Below are 14,224 nucleotides of genomic sequence, written 5' to 3'. Positions count from 1 at the left end.
GGATTCGAACCCGCCACCTTAGGTCTATGTGGCTGGCGCCTTAGCCGCTTGAGCCACAGGCGCCGAGCCACACTTCAAGAGTTTGAAGCTGGAGGACCCCTTGAGGCTGGGAGTTTGAGGCCAGCCTGGACAATACAGCAAGACCCAGTCTCTATAAAAAATAGAAAAATTAACTGGGTAAAGTAACACTTGCAGTCCCAGCTACTTGGGAGGCTCAGATGGGAGGATTGCTTGAGCCTTGGAGTTGGAGGTTTCTGTGAACTATGATTATACCACTGCACTCTATCTAGCCTGGATGACAGAGTAAGACCCTGTCTCCAAAAGTCCCAGTCTTATGAATTTGTATTATTTTCTTTACATTATAGATGATGAAAATGAGGCATAGAGAGGTTAAATTAATTGCCTAAGATCACATAGCTCTTCAGTGGTAGTGCCATTTTATATGCATAATTATCACAGCAGTCCTACCCAGCTGGTATGAGTAGCATCCTCACCTGATTAATGAGTCTAGCACAGAGAGGTTACATGCCTTGACCAGAGATCAGACCCTGGAAGTGTGGGAGCTCTGGAAGGAGGAGTGTGGGGCCCAAGCCAGCCAGGGCCCTGAGCTGTAACCCCTCCCAAGTACATCTTCATATCCAGGATGAGAGGTGGGCCTCATTTTACAAACGGGGAAACTGAAGCTCAGAGTGTTTAGCTGTCTTGCCCAAGAGGATGCACAGAGGAAAGGGCAGAGCAGAGCCGGGACTTGAATCGGGACTTTTCATTCCTAGGTTGGTGTTTTTCCTCTGCAGGCCCTGCCTCTTGGGGTTGAACTCTTCCTTCCCAGCACTCAGCCGACCTAGCTTCCCACCTTCCCCTCACCCTGGGGTAGCTCAGTCTTTCTAGCCTGATTCACCGGCCATCTACTACCCTTACCCTCCTCCTTTCAGTCCTCGCCAGGTGCCTGCGGAGTTGTGAGAGCAGCAGGGTACACAGTGCCTCCCTTACAGGGAGAAAAAATGAAGTGGACCAAAGGAGAGAAGCCCTTTTTCCTTCACCAGATTCACTATTGTTGGTTACATGATAGGTGCCACCTTTGGGGCACCCCCACCCCCACCCTGAGGTGGACAGCAGGGGGCCAGACACTAAAGCCCCTTGCTGCTGCCACAAGCACACTCTGCAAAGTAAGTGCTGGTGGAGCCCAGGCCAGGCATGGAGTGAACTACTTGTGCATAAAGGCAGTAGGCCCAGCAATCGGGGTGGCACCATGAGCCTTGCCTGCCCTCTCCTGGCCCAGCCTCAGGGTCACACCACCTGGGCTTGGGAGCTCCTGAGATGAGGCCTCTATCTGGGCCTTCCCTCCTCCCAGTTTTTCTGCCTTTACAGCACACCATCTTTCCCCAACAGGTTAGTTCCAGGCCTTGGAGCTGACATCACAGAGGGCAGGGATTCCCCTGATGAACCCAGGCTGAAAACAGACAACTCAGGTTTAGTCTTCATTCTGTTGCTGGTCTGCTGTATGACCTTGAACAAGACTTTTTCTCTCTGGGCTGAGAGTGGTGGCTCACATCTATAATCCTAGCACTCTGGGAGGCTGAAGCAGGTGGATTGCTTGAGCTCAGGAGTCTGAGACCAGCCTGAGCAAGGGTGAGACCTCCTTTCCACTAAAAATAGAAAAACTGAGGCAAGAGGATTGCTTGAGCCCAAGGGCATGAGGTTGCTGTGAGCTATGGCATCATGGGACTCTACCCAAAGGGATGGAGTGAGACTCTGTCTCTCTCTCTTTTTTTTTTTTTTTGAGACAGAGCCTCAAGCTGTCCCCCTGGGTAGAGTGCTGTGGCATCACGCTCACAGCAACCTCCAACTCCTGGGCTCAAGCGAGTCTCCTGCCTCAGCCTCCCAAGTAGCTGGGACCACAGGCATCCACCACAAGGCCTGGCTATTTTTTGGTTGCAGCTTTCATTGTTGTTTTGGCGGGCCCAGGCTGGATTCGAACCCAGCCTAGGTGTATGTGGCTGGCGCCTTAGCCACTTGAGCCATAGGCACCAAGCCAACTCTGTCTCAAAAAAAAAAATTAAAAAAAACTTTCCCTCTCTGATTCCCTCTGATGTCACATCTGAAGCATCTAACTTTTGCCCCTGAGCTTAGGATTTCTACACAAGTCCATGGAGAGCCCTACAGGATCAGAGCTCTAGCAGTCCTTGGAAAATAACCAGAAAAATTGGTGGATAGGTTCCTCCTGCCTAATTTTTTTTTTTTTTGGTCCAGGTTTTAATTTCTCTTCATAATAATAGTGGCATCATTTGAAAATTGATATCACTTTTCTTTTTGAGACAGTCTCACTTTGTCACCCTCAGTAGAGTGCCATGGTGTCATAGCTTACAGCAACTTCAAACTCTTGGGCTCAAGGGATTCTCTTGCCTCAGCTTCCCAAGTAGCTGGGACTATAGGTGCCTGCCACAACACCTGGCTATTTTTCAAGATGAGTCTCACCCTGGCTCAGGACGGTCTCAAACCCTTGAGCTCAGGCAATCTACCCACCTGGGCCTCCCAAATGCTAGGATTACAGGCATGAGCCACTGTGCCCAGCCTCTTGATATCACTTTTTAATGAAAAATCTAAGTCCAAACCAGGCCAATGACTTACCTGAGGTTGCCAGAAATGTTAGCTCTACACTGGAGTCCACAGCCCAGGCTTCCTGGTTTCCTTTCTCCCAGTTCTCGCCCTCACTGTATCCCTCCTGTTTCTTGCTGGCACCAACCCAAGCCTTAGTCCATCAGCCAAGACCTACCAGTAGAAATGACACCCAGGTAGCCAGAGGCTAGTCTAGACCCATCCTCCAAGAATACAGACAAAGGCTGGCATTGTTCTCACTGGTCCTCTGGGTTCTTACCAAGGGTCCACTGGGTCCCATGCCCAGCAGCCTAGGTCCCCTCCCACCCCGGCCAGAGTCTGTGCTGAGTGCAAGGATGACAGTGAAACCCAGGGCTTAGGTTAGTCCCAGATTTGGTTCATCCAGGCAACTTTGTTGTTGTTGTTGCAGTTTTTGGCCAGGGCCGGGTTTGAACCCACCACTGGTATATGGGGCCAGTGCCCTACTCCTTGAGCCATAGGAGCCACCGCATCCAGGCAACTTATCACATGTCATCAGCATAAGCAGAACCTGGATCAGGCACTTATGGCAGAAGACAGATTTGTTCAACAATGATATTTTGTTTTTTGAGACAGGGTCTGTTCTATCACCTGGGCTAGAGTGTAATAGTGTCATCATAGCTCACTGCAACTTCAACCTCAAACTCTTGGGCTTAAGTGACCCTCCTGCCTCAGCCTACGAAGTAGCTGGGAATACAGGTGCCCACCATGATGCCCAGATAATTTTTCTATTTTTGTAGTGAGGGGGTCTTGCTCTTACTCAGGCTAGTCTCAAATCCTGGCCTCAAGTGATCCTCTCAGCTCAGCCTCGCAGAGTGCTAGGATTACAGGTATGAGCCATCACGCACTGCCAACAATGATTTATTAAGACCTTCCCATTCCTGGCTTCTGGGGACACACTGGTGCACAAATAGGCAAAAATTCTCACCCTTGGCTTGGTGCCTGTGGCTCAAATGACTAAGGCACCAGCCACATAGGCCCAAGGTGGCGGGTTTGAATCCAGCTTGGGCCCGCCAAACAACAATGACGGCTGCAACCAAAAAACAGCCGGGCGTTGTGGCGGGCGCCTGTGGTCCCAGCTACTTGGGAGGCAGAGGCAAGAGACTCGCTTGAGCCCAGGAGTTGGAGGTTGCTGTGAGCTGTGATGCCACAGCACTCTACCCAGGGGGACAGCTTGAGGCTCTCAAAAAAAAAAAAAATTCTCACCCTTGTGGAACCTATATTCTAATGCACGACAGACAAACTAAAAAAGAAGGGCAAATGTTAGCTATCTAAAATATATAAATGCCAGGCAAAAAATAATGCAGGGAAGGGGATAGAAGGTTTCAAGAGCAGGGTTTTAGTAGGAAGGTAACATTTGAGGGTTTTTTTTTTTTTTTTTTTTTAAGATCTTAAGTTGCACTGGCTGGGGTGCAGTCAGTGACTATTCACAGGCACTATCATAGTACATTGCAGCTGCAAACTCCTGCCTCAGCCTCCTAAGTAGCTGGGACTAGAGGTACATGCCACTACACCTAGATTGAGCAAAGATATTAAGGAGAGAGTGAGCTTTGTAGATAACTGGAAGAAGAGAGCTTCAGGCAGAAGGAATAGCAAGTGCAAAGGCCCTGAGGTAGGAGTGTGCTTGGCATGTGTATGGCAGGGGTGGTGTGGCAAAGTCAGAGTAAACAAGATTTTAAAAATATGATATGTCCATTTGAGGTAAGATTTATGGCAGAAAGGGATGAGCCAGCAACAGAGAGTTTGGGTGCAGGAAAGGGAACTTCAGAGAAGGCAGGATGGCATTCCAGGCAGAGAACAGCTTGTGCATAGGCAAGAAAATATGAGGTGGCTCATCTCATTGACACATGAGTAGAACATCGCTGGAGCTGGAAGAGGATGAGGGTGAGTCTGCTGCAGCCAGTTTCAGAAGGGCAGAGGAGCAGCACGAGATGAGGTCTTCGGGAGCCCTGGGAGGGTTTTGGAGGGCCAGGAGGCTGTAATCAGAGAGTGTGAGATGAGGTTCAAGATTTGAAAGACATAGCTCTGGGTGCTACCAGAGGGTAGGAGGGACTGTGGAGAGAACAGAGGGAGGATCTGTGTAGATGAGGGGCTGAGTTTGGCATGCTTCCAGAATGACGGCAGGACTTGGGGATGTATATGAGACAAGCCAGACCAATGTTCTCACCATCAGTCTCAGATGTGTGGGATCCTCCACCCCAGTGAGCTGCCACCACTGGGGGGACACTGCAGGGAGCACTGTGCAGCTCCTCTGGGGGCTCCAGCCCTGCTTCCCCATCCTCCCACTGCTGCCCTGCAGGGCTCCTCCAGGGCAGATGCTGGTACTTCCCTGGTAGTTGGTCCTAGCAGCACTGGTGTGCAGAGCCCAGGGAGGGAGTGCTGAGGAGGCAGGGAGCAGGCAGGGGAAGCCCCCCCAGTTTCTATCTCACAGCAGGGACCCAATTGGGAAACCCCACAGGTCCCAAAAGGAAAGTGGCAGCAGTGGGCCTTGGGGAAGACCAAGAAACCCCATCCTCTCTCTTAAGATGGGAAATCCAGGGCAGGGCTGGGCTGAAAGGGAGCTCTGTGGTTGCAGCCACCCAGCCCTGACAGTGGTCTCTACAGAGTAGAAACACCAAGATTATTGTGGGTCCTGGATAAGCCTTGATCCTGACCTCATACAACCCCAGTCTGGCCACAGGATGAGCCCTGATCCTAGTCATTGACCAATATCCTACCCTAGACTGAGCCTGAGCCCTCAGTTGAGTGGCAGCCACAGCCATAGACTGTGTTGCTCCAAATCTGAACAGAGCTCTGAGCCCAACCCTGACACCACAAGCACAGCCCTAGGTCATTGATATCTCTGACCCCAAACATATACAGAGCCAGGACATTTGCCCGAGACTAGGCTCTGAGTTCGACCCTAGAACGAGTCCAGGCTCTGGTTATAGACTGTGCTCTAATCCTACATCTGACTATGGCCAAAGACTGAGCCCTTGGCCCTGGTTGTAGTCCTAACCCTGGTCTCAAACATGACCTCAGACCTGGTCTTCTCCTGCCCTGACCATAGTTATGAACTGAGCTTCAATCCCAGTCCAGGCACCATAAGACTGAGTCTCTGCTTGGTACCCAGACTCATCCCAGCCACGCATTGAGCTCTGCCTTCCCTCATGACCCTCCCTCAGTTATATGGTAAACAAGGAGAGAATTGGAGTGACTCAAAATTCCAAGTCCCCTCTGGTGGGCGATCTGCTTACCTGGCCATCCATCTTTTGAAAGACAGTGGGCTGGTAATGGCCCTAGGATGATGATAGCAGGGCAAGGAGCAGGAGGGGGTTTGAGTCTCTGGGATCTCCCAGTGAATAGAGCCTGTGACTTAACCAAGAGTGGGGAATTGAGAGAGGGCTGGACCCAGGAACTTAGCAGTAGCTCTGGAACTTGGATTGACCGAAACCTTAGCTTCCCGTCACCCCCCACCATAACTCCCACCCCCTCTGGGAAGGGAAATTACATTTCCCCATTTTAGCAAGGGGTGGTGAGGAGGGAAGACTGAGTGAATACAAAGCTGAAAGTACAAGCAGGACGGAAAGTGAAACTGGGTGCAACCCCCAGTATAAGACCCCCCCGACCCAGGAGATGGCTGGCCAAAAAGGCTGGGCCCCGACTTGGGCCAGATGGCAGGCGACCTTGGCTGGCGTAAGTTTGAGGCAGAGGGTGGGGACTTGGTTGAGACTGTCAGAGGATGGGTAAGCTTGGCCACTGTGAATGGGGACTGAACACTGGGGTCAGCTAGAGGAGGACAACGAGGCCGGCATGACTGGGGTGGGGGTCTGGAGCAATAGGATAGCAGTTGGACCCAGGGTTGGGCAGAGGATGGGACAATTTGGCACGAATGAGGAGGGAAGGTGGGGAAGGGATAGGTGGTGGTTTGACCAGGGCCAGGCAGAGGATGGGAAGCCTTTGCCAGCATGAATGAGGAGAGTTGGATAGGCAGCTTGACCAGAACCAGGACTAGGCAGATAAATGAAGTCTGGAGTGAATGAACAGGGGCCAGATAGCTTGGCTAAGACAGAGGACTGGGGTCAGCTAGAGGAAGAGCAGCGCAAGGAGCTGGCATGAGGGGTGCACTGATGCCAACAGTCAGTAGCATAACAGGGTGCTCAGCTTGGAAAGAGGACTCTGCAGTTGGTGACTGAATAACTCAGGGGTTAGGCTCAGAGTTGTAGGCAGAGGAGCAGGTAACATGGCCAGGTAGGAGCTAACAGCTACAGGATGGAGACAGAACCTTCAAAGGCCAGTTCCAAGGACCCAGGACTGGTCACAGAGGGTAGGGAGAGGGGCCTGAGGGCTCCAGAGCTCAGGCAGGAAGGCGGGATAGGTATGAGATGGCTCAGCTCAATGCTGGATTGGCAATATCCACCAGGGCCTAGGGTACCCATTCTGTCTCCAACATAGAACTAGGAAAAACCTCACTCTGCCTTAAGTCTCCTAGATGTCAGAGGGTCAGAGTGGCCCAAGCTAGGGAAGCTGAATGCCAAAGGTCTTAGGCATTTCCCATCACCTCTGTAAATCCATAAGAGAAATGAATGTTCCTAGAGCAGTTCTCAACCTGTGGGTCACGACCCACAGGAACTGTATTAAAGGGTCGAGGCATTAGGAAGGTTGAGAGCCACTGTCCTAGAGGCTTCCATAACCTTTATTAAGATGTTTCAGGAGCAGAGCTCAGGGGTTAGAAATTGAGAATGGACAGCAAGAGAGCAGGGATGGACTTAGGGCCAGTTTTGGTTTGTGTTTCAAGGAGAATTGTGTAACTCTTCTGATGGCTAGATTTCCTCTCCCTGAGGGAGAAACTGCTGAACACTGCCCTCTCCCCTGAGTTCCCACCCCATTGCCCTTCTTTCCTCTTTCCAGGAAAACATAGGGCAGGAAGTACCTTCAGAAATCAGCTATTCTGGCTATCTCATTTTAGAGATGGGAGCCTGAGGCACAAGAGAAGACCAGGATGAGAAGCAGAGCTTCTAGGCCCTTCTCCCCCTCCTGGTATCCTCCCCAACCCTCCCTCTTCCATACTGTAGATTGGCCTCAGACAGGTTCCACTGCACAGTGACCCCCCTGCCTTGGTGGAGGGTGGACTAACCTGTTCTTCTGACTCTCTGGGATAGAGCCTCTGACATTGCCATCCCACTTCTGAGGCCCTAAGGGCCATTTCAAGCCATCAGAGCCGCCTGGCTGAGCCTAAGGAATCCTTAACAGAACAGGGTGTGCCCAATCCTTGGGCAGGTGGCTGCCTCTTCAGCATTCCCTGGGGAAAGTACATGGGCTTTGCATTTGGAAAGAACTAGAATCCAGTCCTGGCTCCCCCACCCTCTGACTATCTGATCTTGGGCAAATCAACTTTATTGAGCCTTGTTTTCTTTATCTGCAAAGTGGAGAGAATAAAAACATTGAGCTACTATGTCCAGTTGTGCAGGTTGTTCACTGGCTGAGGGAGTTGGGGGCGGGGGGCAGTGTCAATATCCAGCCTCTAGTCTGCTCGCAGAGGTGGGCACTCTGTGCAGAGATGCCACTTGGTGGCCTTCACTGCCCCATGGTGATTTTGAGGGGGCAGCAGGCAGATGCCTGTGAAATGTGCCTGCTCAGTGCTCATGCATAGTGTGGACTCACAAGAGGCACATCCCTTCCCCTGAGTTCTCAACTTCTCCCTTTGTCTTATCCACCTCATCTCCATTTCTTTAGGGCTCAGCCTTTTGCTGCTGTCCTTGCTCCTGGTGCATGCTGGTGTCTGGGGATTCCCAAGGTCCCCCCTGAGCCTGCAGGAGCTGCAAAGGGAGTTCACGGTCAGCCTGCACCTCGCCAGGAAGCTGCTTTCTGAGGTTCAAGGCCATGCCCACCTCTTTGTGAGTTTCCCTAATGCAGCGAGCTCTGGGCATGGGCACAGTCGAAGTCCCCTCTGACCTCCATTAACAGAACTTGCCCCACAGGCTCAATCTCACCTGCCAGGAGTGAGCCTGGACCTCCTACCCCTGGGAGAGCAGCTTCCCAACGTCTCCTTGACCTTCCAGGCTTGGCACCGCCTCTCCGTGAGTGGGGGTGGTACAGTGTGGGGTGGGAGCTGCCAGGCTGGGGCATGTGGACACAAAGTTGAGGATTGAGCTGAAGAAAGTTGGGCGTAGCATCTGGATGAAGTAGAGTGTGTTGCTGATGTAAAGATGGAGCTGGAACAAGGAAGTGGGGTTAGGAAGAGGTTAAGGGCTAAGCTAAGCATGGGAAAGGAATGGGGCTGGGGATGGATTGGAGATGAGACAGAAAGAAGGGGAGAATGATGGATCTGGGATTAGGAATGGGAATGAGGGTAAAAATGGGATGAAAACAGGTGAGCAGGAGGTAGAATGGAACAGTGGAGAAGGGGATGGAAGGGGCTCAGATGGAGAGTACTGTAGCAGCAGTGCTGGATGGATAGGCTGCATGGGGTTGGGGAGCAGGTGCTGGAAGAGGAGGTGGGCAGAGATCAAGGGCAGCAGAAATGCGGATGATAATACAGGAAGGGGCCAGGCATGGTGGTGGCTCACATGTGTAATCCTAGCATGCTAGGAGGCTGAGGTGGGTGGATTGCTTTACCTCATGAGTTTGAGACCAGCCTGAGCAAAAAGTGAGAGCCTGTCTCTACTAAAAATAGAAAAACTGAGGCAAGAGGATCGCTTGAGCCCAAGAGCATGAGGTTGCTGTGAGCTATGACACCACAGCACTCTACCCAGGGTGACAGCTTGAGACTCTGTCTCAAAAAATAAAAAAATATTGGCTTGGTGCCTGTAGCTTAGTGAATAGGGTGCCAGCCACATACACCGGAGGCTGGTAGGTTTCAGCCTGGCCTGGGTCAGCTAAACAACAATGACAACTGCAACCAAAAAATAGCCAGGCATGTAGTGGGTGCCTGTGGTCCCAGCTACTTGGGAGGCTGAGGCAAGAGAATTGCTTAAGCCCAAGAGTTTGAGGTTGCTGTGCGCTGTGACTCCATAGCACTCTACAGAGGGTGACAAAGTGAGACTGTGGCTCAATAAAATAAATAAATAAATAAGAACACAGGAGGGGGTGGGGATGGGAGTGGTGCAAAGGGTCAGAAGAGGGATAAGGTAGACATAGGTGGGAATTATGGAATGGGAATGAGACCCAGACAGAGAGGGGCTTGTGTTTGACATGTGTCATCCTTAGCCCATGGACCTTTCATGATCTTTTCCCTCCCATTCAATAGGACCCAGAACGACTCTGCTTCCTCTCCACGGTGCTTGAGCCCTTCCATACCCTGCTAGGGGCACTGGGGAGCCAAGGAGGCTGGAGCAGCTCGGAAAGGATGAGGCTGTGGACTATGCAGCTGGACCTCCGGGATCTGCAACAACATCTCCGCTTCCAGGTAGCATGCCCACCACCCTTCCCCATCCCAGGGGCCAACACACAGGATTGAGGCTCATTGGCTCCTTTTTAAAAACACCCCACTTGGCTCGGCGCCTGTGGCTCAAGTGGCTAAGGCGCCAGCCACATACACCTGAGCTGGCGGGTTCAAATCCAGCCCGGGCCTGCCAAACAACGATGGCTGCAACCAAAGAATAGCCAGGCATTGTGGCGGGCACCTGTAGTCCCAGCTACTTGGGAGGCAGAGACAGGAGACTCGCTTAAGCCAGGAGTTGGAGGTTACTGTGAGCTGTGATGCCACAGCACTCTACCCAGGGGGACAGTTTGAGGCTCTGTCTCAAAGAAAAAAAAAAAACCCACTTCCCACAGGCTTGGAAGTCTGGAGGGAGCTGCTCCAGATGCTCTGAGTGTGCGTGTGAGAATGAGCATGTGTGAATGTGCATGACGGGGTGTCTGGGTGATAGTGTGCGTGTGTGAACAGCTGCACCAGGTCCTGGAGCCCTGGAGCTACCCCATGATCACCAATCTCTGTTTTCTCCCCAGGATTGGTCTTTTTTTTTAATTCCTTTCTTCTTCAGAAACAGAGTTTCACTCTGTTGTCCAGGCTGGAGTGCAATGGCTTGATCATAGCTCACTCCAATGTCAAACTTCTGGGCTCAAGGGTCACCTGCCGCCTGAGCCTCCCAAGTAGCTGGGACGACAGGCATGTGTCACCACACCCAGCTAAATTTTTTCCTTATTTTTTTGTAGAGAGAGGGTCTTGCTTATGTTTCCTAGGCTGGTCTTCAACTCGGGCTTAAGTGATGCTCCTGCATTGACCTCCCAAAGCACTGGGATTATAGGTGTGAGCCCCCATGCCCAGCCTGGGGGTTGATCATAAATGGAAGAACAGCTCTGAAGGACCTAGGACCACATCCGGCATCAGCAGGCCCTAGAGCGGAGTTGCTTCCCTTCTCTTTGACTCTCTGACATCACCCAGATCCTCCTGAACCTCTCAAAGGGAAACAGGAATTTTTCCCTTAATAAAAAGAGAATAGAAAATGCAAGCAGCATGGAAACTTAGCCATGTCACTCTTCTGTCCGTTTCTGATCCTGAAACAATCCTTAATAGCAGAGAGAAATTTCCTAAACCCCAGTCCCCAGGGCACTCCCAAGGTAGTGACCCAACTATGTGAGCATTATCTTGCTCCATGACTTTCATTTTCTTGAACTGAAAAATCAGGTAGGACACATAAGACTATAACATCATGGAAGATGTAAATTAGGGGCTGTTCTGGGAAATCATGACCTCATGGTCAATGATGTCACTGTGAGCCATTGGGCATAGGTAAGAAACAAGGATCCACTCAGGCTCTGGGCTTGGCGGCTCTCTCACCCATGGATCTCTCCTCATAGGTGCTGGCTGCAGGATTCAATGTCCCCGAGGAAGAGGAGAGGGAGGAAGAGGAGGAGGAGAAAAGGAAGGGGTTGTTCCAAGGGGCTCCAGGCAGCCCCCTACAGATGCCAGCCCAGGTGTCCTGGCCCCGGCTGCTCTACGCCTATCAGCTGCTGCGCTCCTTGGAGCTTGTCTTATCTCGGGCTGTGCGGGACTTGCTGCTGCTGTCCAAGGCCAGGGACCCCCCCTTGCGGTTCCCAACACCTGGCCACCAGCCCTGAAGGAGGGACTTCTTAGCCCTCTACAACTCACCCTTTAAGACTTTAAAGACTTTAGTCTTGGCCAACAGGACAGCCTCCAGCTCATATGCCTTAGACAAGGCAGAGCCCTACCAGCCCCCTGCCCCAGGCCCTACCCAGTAACTTAAAGTCCCCCAGTCCTTGGCAACTATTTATTTCTTGGATATTTATTTATTGTTTAGGGAGATGATGGTTTATTTATTGTTTCGGGGCCTGGCCACCACACTAGGCGCATAATAAAACACTCTCACCCTCTCCCCGCCTTAGCTTCTTTTCAGGGAAGAGCTGCCTGACACCCAAAGGTCAGCATGGCCTCAAGCAGAGATGGAAGCCTCTGCACACCCTGGATCCTTCTCTGATCATCCTTTCTTAGGGTTCTTGATCCATCTTCCCCTACTCTGGCCTGTTCAGCTAAGTGGTTGCCATAGTAGCCAGCAGAGCTCTGAGGCTAAGCTATTGTTTTGGAAGCTCAGGGCAGCCCCCCCTGGATCCCCGTGGTGCTCCTGAGATCCTCCTAAACCCTTGCTCTTGGGCTGGCTTCACACCCAGAGGTCTGTTACTCCTCCACAGATCTGAGGGGCTTGGGTTGGGGGTAGACTGTAGAGGGGGACCAGAGAGGGAAGGCTGCAGATAGAATGGTCTCTGATCCCTCTGGTCCTCTATTCAGTCTCTGGACAGCTGAGACAGGCTGGGGAGGTAATCAGGGCAGGCACCTGAGAAGTGGTCCCAGTGGGTTAGGTGGTCCACCAGCCTGCATTGGAGAAGCAGATTTCTTAAGTTCAAGGTCTTCACAAATGTCTGGTTTTGTCCACTCCATGAATGACATACTAAGAAACTGAGACCCAGAGGTGCATCTAGGGTTGGCAGAGGGAGTTAGGGGTGAGCAGGTCCATGTGAGCCTCTGCCCCCCTACTCAGGGCCTGGTTCTCAGGGTGTTGAGTCCCAGTCACTGGGGCTTTGGTTGGCCCAGTCGGGCTTGCAGTTCCTGCATCATGCCGGGGTGTGCAAGGCCAAACCTGGAGGTAGAAGATAGGCCCATGGAACCTGGCCCCAGATGCTTACAGCCTCATCCCCTATCCCAGCCCAGTCACCCCATGCCTACCCATGTCCAAGAGGTCTTCTCTTGACTCGCACCGAGGTCCCTTCAGGCCTCAGAGGCCTTGGCTCAGAGGATTCCTCCAACTGAAGCAGATTCTGCTCAGGGGCTGACAGCCCCTCCTGGGGCTGGGGGTTAGAAGGCTCCTCCTGCTGCTCAGGGGCAGGTGTCCGACGGAAAGAGGGCCGGGAGCGGCGCTGTGAAGAGCTGCGTGAGAGGAGCACCCGGCTCCTGGGGACAGAGACATCCAGGCGGGACCCAGGGAGCAGGGCCTGCAAGGAAGGGGGTGCAGAAGACTGTGGAGCTGGCTTTGAAATTCTGCCCCATTCTGCCCTGGACCCCACCCATCAGAGGCCTCACCTCACTCCAGTTGCTGTGAGAATCCCCTCTGTCACTCCCCATGGCCTCTGTGGTCTCAGTGTCCCGGCATGGGCCCAGCACAGCTTCTGCAGGGTCCTGGTTTACTGGCTCCTCCTGATCTTCAATGTCTCCCAGCTCTTCTGGATCCATCTCAGTTGCTGTCTGTCCCGCAGCCATCTGCATCTCCTCCTTATTAGAAGGCCTTTGTGCTTCCCCCTTGAGGTGGTGGTCCCCATGCTTCCCCTCACTGCCCTCTCTCTGTTCTCCTGCTTGCCACCCACCAGCCTCTTCTTCCAATAGCATCTGCTCTCCCAGGAGCCCCTGAGACTCCACTGTGGCTCTGATCTCTGTGCTCCATGCCTGGGAGCCTGAGATCAGGTGATCCAACCTACAGTATCCTTCTGCCCCTACAGATTCCCCAGCCTCTGCCTGCCCTCCCCCAGGTTCTCCCTCTCTGGACTCAGAAGTCTCTGCTTGGCCATCTCTGCTAGCCATCTCTTCCTCTTCTGAGCACTCTAAGCCAAAATCCTGCCCACCCCTGTTCTCTGCCCCTCTCCCTTCTAAGTCCCATCTTTTCCCAGACTCCCCCTCCCAAGCTGTCTGTTCCCCAGCAGCCCTTACATCCAGATCTGCCTTATCCTCCACCATTTCAGCAGCCAGGGCGCTTGTCTGTGTGTCTTCAATGTCCTGGAGACTCATAGCCACCCCCTCCAGGCTCCAGCCTCTTCTGAGTGGTCTGTCTGCCTCTCGTGGCGCTGTGGCCTCTACCTCCCCATGCTTGGTTTCTCTGATGTCTGACTTTCCCAATGGCAGGCCTATGTCCACTTCTGGCCTGGAGCTGCTATTCAGCTCCTGGGTTTCTGCTACAAAGGCCTCTCCCTCTGTTTCATACCCTCTTTCCTGTGCTTTCTCCCTGTCCCTACCTACCTTCAGGATCTCTTGTAGTTCAGACCCTTGGCCTCCTCTAGCCTGTGCCTCCAGTGTCTGGACTCCTGCAACCTCTCCTATCCTAACTTGGGCCCCTCCCTTTCCCTGTTCAGCCTCCCTCTCCTCCTCTTCAGCCTCCCCCACCCC

At 52.6% G+C, this 14,224-nt stretch overlaps 2 protein-coding genes across 2 annotated transcripts in view; one reads left to right on the top strand and one right to left on the bottom strand.

Moving 5' to 3' along the window:
• The first annotated feature begins 5,645 nt into the window (after nt 1–5,645).
• Nucleotides 5,646–11,682, top strand: IL27 (interleukin 27). The gene is made up of 6 exons (XM_012808840.2): nt 5,646–5,712; nt 6,247–6,309; nt 8,350–8,510; nt 8,595–8,693; nt 9,863–10,021; nt 11,416–11,682. Exons 1-6 carry the CDS (start codon nt 5,646–5,648, stop codon nt 11,674–11,676), a joined length of 810 nt encoding a protein of 269 aa, XP_012664294.2. The 3' UTR covers nt 11,677–11,682.
• Nucleotides 11,683–11,838: 156 nt separating this feature from the next.
• The window catches only part of APOBR (apolipoprotein B receptor), a 5,252-nt gene continuing 2,866 nt past the window's right edge, over nt 11,839–14,224 (bottom strand). Inside the window, exons 3-5 of the mRNA XM_023516692.1 lie at nt 13,151–14,212; nt 12,797–13,062; nt 11,839–12,710 (exon numbers count right to left, since the gene is read on the bottom strand). Coding sequence (XP_023372460.1) covers nt 12,641–12,710; nt 12,797–13,062; nt 13,151–14,212 — 1,398 coding nt within the window. The 3' untranslated portion in view covers nt 11,839–12,640. The remainder of the gene's footprint in view (nt 12,711–12,796; nt 13,063–13,150; nt 14,213–14,224) is intronic.

The sequence above is a fragment of the Otolemur garnettii genome, unplaced genomic scaffold, assembly GCF_000181295.1.
Source record: "Otolemur garnettii isolate 467f Iridium unplaced genomic scaffold, OtoGar3 scaffold00096, whole genome shotgun sequence".
In the NCBI taxonomy this organism is placed as follows: Eukaryota; Metazoa; Chordata; class Mammalia; order Primates; family Galagidae; genus Otolemur; species Otolemur garnettii.
Note: the sequence above shows the minus strand (reverse complement) of the source record. Positions and strands in the feature narration are given on the sequence as shown.